Source organism: Gopherus evgoodei, chromosome 1 (genome assembly GCF_007399415.2).
Source record: "Gopherus evgoodei ecotype Sinaloan lineage chromosome 1, rGopEvg1_v1.p, whole genome shotgun sequence".
Classification (NCBI taxonomy): domain Eukaryota; kingdom Metazoa; phylum Chordata; order Testudines; family Testudinidae; genus Gopherus; species Gopherus evgoodei.
Window position 1 is genome coordinate 361,823,776 of NC_044322.1, and position 6,351 is coordinate 361,830,126.

General features: G+C 51.7%; 1 protein-coding gene across 1 annotated transcript; it reads right to left on the reverse strand.

The window, feature by feature from the left end:
• Positions 1-2,591: 2,591 nt before the first annotated feature.
• On the reverse strand, positions 2,592-6,102 carry LOC115657965 (tubulin alpha-3 chain-like). Its single transcript, XM_030576410.1, has 3 exons — positions 5,865-6,102; positions 4,726-4,874; positions 2,592-3,764 (listed from the first exon to the last, which is right to left on the reverse strand). Exons 1-3 carry the CDS (start codon positions 6,091-6,093, stop codon positions 2,784-2,786), a joined length of 1,359 nt encoding a protein of 452 aa, XP_030432270.1. The 5' UTR covers positions 6,094-6,102; the 3' UTR covers positions 2,592-2,783.
• Between the last annotated feature and the right edge of the window lie 249 nt (positions 6,103-6,351).

Here is a 6,351-nt window from a genome sequence, read left to right on the forward strand (position 1 = left end):
CTCCTCCTCAGCGCTCAGATCCCCTCACCACAGGTGGGCAGCCCTGACCTAGTGCCAAGAGCAGCACTTACCCCCAGGTAACTGAGTTTATCTAGGAGCAGAGGGTGAACACAGCCAGCTGGGGAGGCAGTTTTCCCAACCAGACTATGTAGTTGGAGTCACCTCAACCAGCAAAGGGATCAACTTAAGAGATGTTGCTACCAGGCTCCCAGAGCCTGTTCTCCCGAGGGGCCTTCTCCCCCCTGCAGGCAGGCCTGGGGCTCACTCACAGCCAGTCCTGCCCTTTCAGTGGCTGGCTCTGGACTTCTCCGAAATGGCTTCCCCCCCTCTCCCAGCACTGGGCACCTTCCTCTGGTCAGGCAAGCTTTCCATCCCGGCTTTTATTTGGTGGTTGTTCGACTCTCACACCTCACTTCTCTCCACTCCTGCTCTGAGCAGGTGACTGGTGGCCACCCAGGCATACTGCCTATCCTCCTGCCTCCCCAACCCAGCCAGCCCCCTGGTGCTCATGTGTCTTTCCTCTCCCTCTCTGGGTTGCCCAGCAGACTCTAACCCTACCCTTGGCCACCCTCCACTCAGCACCAGTGTCTCCCTCCTGGAGTTACTAGCACACAGAGCCCCAGGAACCAAGCTAAGCTCCCAAGGGAGGAGGGGGGGGTAGTGTACCAGGTTTAGATCTCTCCACCCACCTGTAGTGGTAACTCAGAGCCCTTCCCATCTAAGGTCCAGTCTCTGTCCATTGGGGATTTTTGCTATTGGCAGTTGCCAATGGACCATATGCCATCCCAGGTGGTCCTATCATACCATCCCCTCCAGAGATGTATCCAGCTCAGGCTTGAAGCCCGTTAGGTTTTTTGCCCTCACTGCTCCTCCAGAACTTCACTTGCTTTGTGCCAAACACATCCCTACTGAACCCAGGAGTCCTGGAAGATCCTGTTCTGTATTTTAACTCACTGCTCATTTGATTCTAGGTTCTTACCTGGATCCTAAAACACTTTCCCAGAGGCAGGGTTTGTTAAAGGCCTATGAAAGCAGGGCAGAGAGAGCACTGGCATAGCCCACACCACTACAGCGTGAGCATCCCCACCCAGCTCTTGCCCAAACAAAGTGAATATGAGTGAGGCAAGAGAAGGGGAAGGATGGCCCAGTGATTAGAGCACTAAGCTAGAACTTGAGAGACTTGCTCTGCCACAGCCTTCCTGGCTGACCTTGGGCAAGTCACTCTGGTCCATGTTCTCAAAATTCCCTTGGTCACACTGCAAGGTAGGAACTGAAATACTTAAGAGGATCCAGGCTTTAGCCTCTGTGCCTCAGTTTCCCACTTGTAACCACACTGCCCTACCTTAGTGAGGACACCTGCATTAAAGATGGTGAGGTGCATATGCAATGGCGGCCATATAAGCAGTGATGTGAGGTAATTAAAATATGTATAAAAGGGTCATATGCTCAGACAGAACTTCAGCCTGGTCCCAAATGCTCAAGGGTTATGAGGTACTTAACTTCCATGGCAAGCAACAGTGATGAGGTATCTTAGATTTCAACTGAGGATTTGGCCCAGAATGTATAAGTACCAAGAAAAAATTCCCCCCTCTCCCATTAGACCCTGAAAGCATTTCCCAAGGGGTCTTGTGACAAATGTTACTGAAGGCATTGAGAACTGGACAGAACGTCTCAGCATAAGAACGTAAGAATGGCCATACCGGCTCAGACTAAAGGTCCATCCAGCCCAGTATCCTGTCTACTGACAGTGGCCAATGCCAGGTGCCCCAGAGGGAGTGAACCTAACAGGCAATGATCAAGTGATCTCTCTCCTGCCATCCATCTCCATCCTCTGACAAACCGGCTAATAGCCATTTATGGACTTAACCACCTTGAATTTATCCAGTTCTTTTAACCATGTACTGCAGGGAGTAACCCTGCCACAGGAGATGGAGATTCCCCTCGCCCCCCATCTTTAGTGCCGAGGATTCTAGGATCACATTAAACCACCACCACAGCAGGCCAGTGGTGCAAACACCGAAAACCACCACCTAAGGCCAAAGTCTCCTCTCTACTACTCCAGTATGTGGCTGTAGCAACTCCAGCCAGCACTGGAGTCACTCCACATTCACTGTGTAAAAAGAGTAGAAGTTGGGCTCTGTTTGACTAAGGATATTACTAACTTCTTTCCCCAAGAAGAGTGAGCGAGCCTGAGGTTTGGTTTAGAATCATATTGCTGACTGCTATTTATCACCTTCACATCTAGGTGCTTGCAACCCCTTACAGATCTGGTACCCTGAGATATTTTGATGCAATATACTTACAGACATCTGTAAGTTTCTTCCTTGTGAACCTACTGGTTGATTCAAACTTTCAGAATTTGAGTTCAGGGGAAGGAGTTAATTCAGGCACCTATATTAGAAGAGGGTCCCTGGTTGCCCAAACTTGCTACTTCCACTACCATCTGTAATAGAAGCAGAGAAACAGCCCCTGAAAGTCAGGTCATTTGTAAACTTGTACTAAGAAGTATGCAAAAGCCTGAGATATGGATACCTACCTCCAGGTTTTGCCAGAGTTAGCTGAATGAGAGAGAGACAGGGGGGTTTGCAGTTAAGAATTTATTCCCACAGTTCAGGTTCAAACAACTGGCAAGCGGAGGACATGACACATGAAATGGTCAGAAGTTACAGTATGACAGTTCAGTGATCCATTGAGAAGCAGACTGCAAGTAACTAAATGTAACCCCAGATACACCTGGCCCATTGAAGGAACAGCCTTGTCAGGCTAATGTCTAGAACAAGCATTTAATAATCGTCTCCTTCCTCTGCCTCGTCCCCATCGGCAGAGTCCCTGCCAACTTCCTCATAGTCCTTCTCTAGAGCAGCCATGTCCTCCCTGGCTTCGGAGAACTCCCCCTCCTCCATCCCCTCCCCCACATACCAATGCACAAAGGCCCGTTTCGCATACATCAGGTCAAACTTGTGATCCAGACGGGCCCAGGCTTCTGCAATAGCCGTGGTGTTGCTCAGCATGCAGACGGCCCGCTGCACTTTAGCCAGGTCTCCCCCCGGCACCACAGTGGGAGGCTGGTAATTGATGCCCACCTTAAACCCAGTTGGGCACCAGTCCACAAACTGGATGGACCTCCTGGTTTTGATGCCTGCTATAGCTGCATTCACATCCTTGGGCACCACATCCCCCCGGTACAGCAAGCAGCAAGCCATGTATTTGCCTCGGCGAGGGTCACATTTCACCATCTGGTTGGAGAACTCAAAGCAAGCGTTGGTGATTTCGGGCACCGAGAGCTGCTCGTGGTAGGCTCTCTCTGCCGAGACTATGGGTGCATAGGTAGTGAGGGGGAAATGTATGCGGGGATAGGGCACCAGATTAGTTTGGAATTCAGTGAGATCCACATTCAAGGCACCATCGAACCTCAGGGAAGCAGTGATTGACGACACTATCTGGGCTATCAGCCGGTTCAGGTTGGTGTAGGAGGGACGCTCGATATTGAGGTTCCGGTTGCAGATGTCATAAATGGCCTCATTGTCCACCATGAAAGAACAGTCCGAGTGCTCCAGCGTGGTGTGGGTGGTCAGGATGGAATTGTAGGGTTCCACCACCGCAGTGGAGACCTGTGGGGCAGGGTACACAGAGAACTCCAGCTTGGACTTCTTCCCAAACTCCACCGAGAGACGCTCCATCAAGAGGGATGTGAATCCAGAGCCTGTGCCTCCTCCGAAGCTGTGGAAGACCAGGAACCCTTGAAGGCCACTGCACTGGTCAGCCTGCACAAAGTTAGAGGACATTGAACTAGTGTTGGTCATGCAACTCATACTGGGTCGCCTCTTCCCTTCCAACATCACCCAGCTATCAGCTACTTAACATGTGCCCATGATGGGATATTGAAGGTGTGTAATTATGATGTATAAATACAAAATCAGAAGTAGTTTGTAATGACAACCTGTTGGGGAATTGAAGATTGCTGGACATCAAGATGAGAAATCCCAGAACAGCAACCAGATAATATTGGTGGAAGATTTTATTGAGTAAGTCAGCCAGCCAAGGTAGAACAATGCCTGTACCAAGCAAGATGCTGGCTCATGAGCCAGCTTGAGGATTTCCTCCCATCCCAGGAATGAGCCTTGTCAGCATTCACTGAATTAAAGGCTTGGTCCTAGATTCCCATACAACAGCTAGGTGGGCAGATGCCATTACAGGTTGACATTGTGGCTATTCTTGGGTTGCTCTTCCACTGACAGTTCCAGCTACAAAACCCCAACACAATGATCACATGGGAGTGAGATACAATTATTCCTCTTGACTTTCAGCCAGAGGTAGGCTTTCAAGCTAGATATCTAGCCAGTGAGAGGCCGGTGCCTGACAGCACTAAATCCGCTACTGAATGAGCAGCTGTCTTTCAGTAAGAGTCCCAGTGCTAGAGGAGTATTTGAGGAGTCCTCACAAGGAGCTCTGTTTCCAGGCTAACTACGAGAAGAGCAAGTCACGGCTTTGCTTCCTTATACCAGGAGTGATGGGCTCTATGGGTGCTATACTTAGCTCACCTCTGCCAGCAAAGAGAATGAGGAGCACAGCAGGAAGGAAATCCCTGGACTGAAGTTCTACCAACTCCCCCACAGTCCTGTTAAGTCCCTCATCCCTCACCAGAGTTATTCCGGGCTAGTTCAGATGGGTTGCAGTCCCTTCGACTTCTAAAGGGAAGTACCGAAAAGGAGTTTGCCCACTTACCATTTTACGAGTCCTGTCAACCACGGGATCTATGATTTCCTTCCCAATGGTGTAGTGGCCACGGGCATAGTTGTTGGCAGCGTCCTCCTTGCCACTGATCAGCTGCTCAGGATGGAACAGGGAGCGGTAGGTCCCAGTTCGGATCTCGTCTGTAAGGGAGGAGGGGTCATGAACACCTTCAGGGCCTCAGCTTCAGAGCTGTGATTTGGTCATAGTTTTATTGTAGAGCATGTTCCAGGGTCTCTGTAGCACCCAAACAATCAACAGCCATCTGGGCACTATGGCCCAGATCCACAAGGTATTTGGGCTCCTAACTTCCATGGAAGCCAACAGAAGTTGAGACTAAACAGCTTTTGTGGATCTGAGCTCAAACAGGATTACCACCAAACGCCGGGTTCTCTCCCAGTAGCGTAGCTAGCGGGGTTCAGCGGAAGCTGCTGCTTCCCTCAGGGTGGCAGGTGCGGAAACGGCACCTTCCAGTGGCACCACCAGAGGAGCCGTGGGGGGGGGGGGCGCGGCAGATGCAGCCGAAGGAGCGAGGGGGACGGCTCCTTGACTCAACAGCCAAGTGCTCCCCGCCCCCCCCTTGCTAATGCAGCAGGCGGGGGGAGGCAAAAAGGCCCCTGCGCCTCTAAGGATGCCTGGCTGGCAAGCCCCGCATGGAGCGCACCAAGAGCGGGCCAGGGCCAGGTGGTGGTGCAGGAGAAGGTGAGCGGAGGGGGGATCCAGTGCCTTGCACTGGGGGGGGGTCTGACTGTCTGGAGCAGGGGAGACAGGATCCCGTGGGTGGGGCTGAGTGGCACAGCCCAGCAGGGGATACCTGTAGAGCGTGCTGGGCTGGAGACACCCTCCTGGGACTGCAGAGGGTGGTATCCACACCCCCAGGAAGCCTGCAGGAGTCCTGAGCTGGTCTCAGAGTTAGTTTATGGGGGAAAATGGAAGGAGCCAAGGGAGGAAGCCTTTTTTATGTTTGCTCCCCCTACACTGAAAACCTGGCTATGCCACTTATCTGCAGTAAGAGCTCTGTGTCAGAAGTTACTGAGAAGTGGAGAGGAAGGTTGTGTTTTCCCCTCTTCCCAGCAGGTCAGTGATAGAAACTCTAAGAAGGGATCTGGCCTATGCAGATTCCAGTGTCTTACCAATGACTGTGGGTTCCAGGTCTATGAACAGCGCTCTGGGCACGTGCTTCCCAGACCCAGTCTCACTGAAGAAGGTCCCAAAGGAAGAATCAGCTTGCCCCAAAGATTTCTCCAAACAGATGATTCCATCTGGCTGGATCCCATGCTCCAGACAGTACAGCTCCCAGCAGGCATTTCCCATCTGCACGCCAGCCTGGCCAATATGGACAGAAATACACTCCCGCTGCATGGGAAAGAGGCACACAAAGAAGTTGCATCCATGAAACGGTGGTGTTAACTGTGTGGTTCAGTCAGTGTTTCATGCCCAGAAACAGGGAGCCCGTCACTCCACTTCCATCCCTGCTCAGAGCTACAGTGCTGCTCAAGAGCAGCTGGGTGTGGGGAGGTTCATCCACCACTTCTGGGAATGTGACTAGACCAATGGGCTCGATTTCCAGCTGTTCAACTACAGCCTTGTCCTGTGTGCACAGCCCTGTTAGGGCAACAT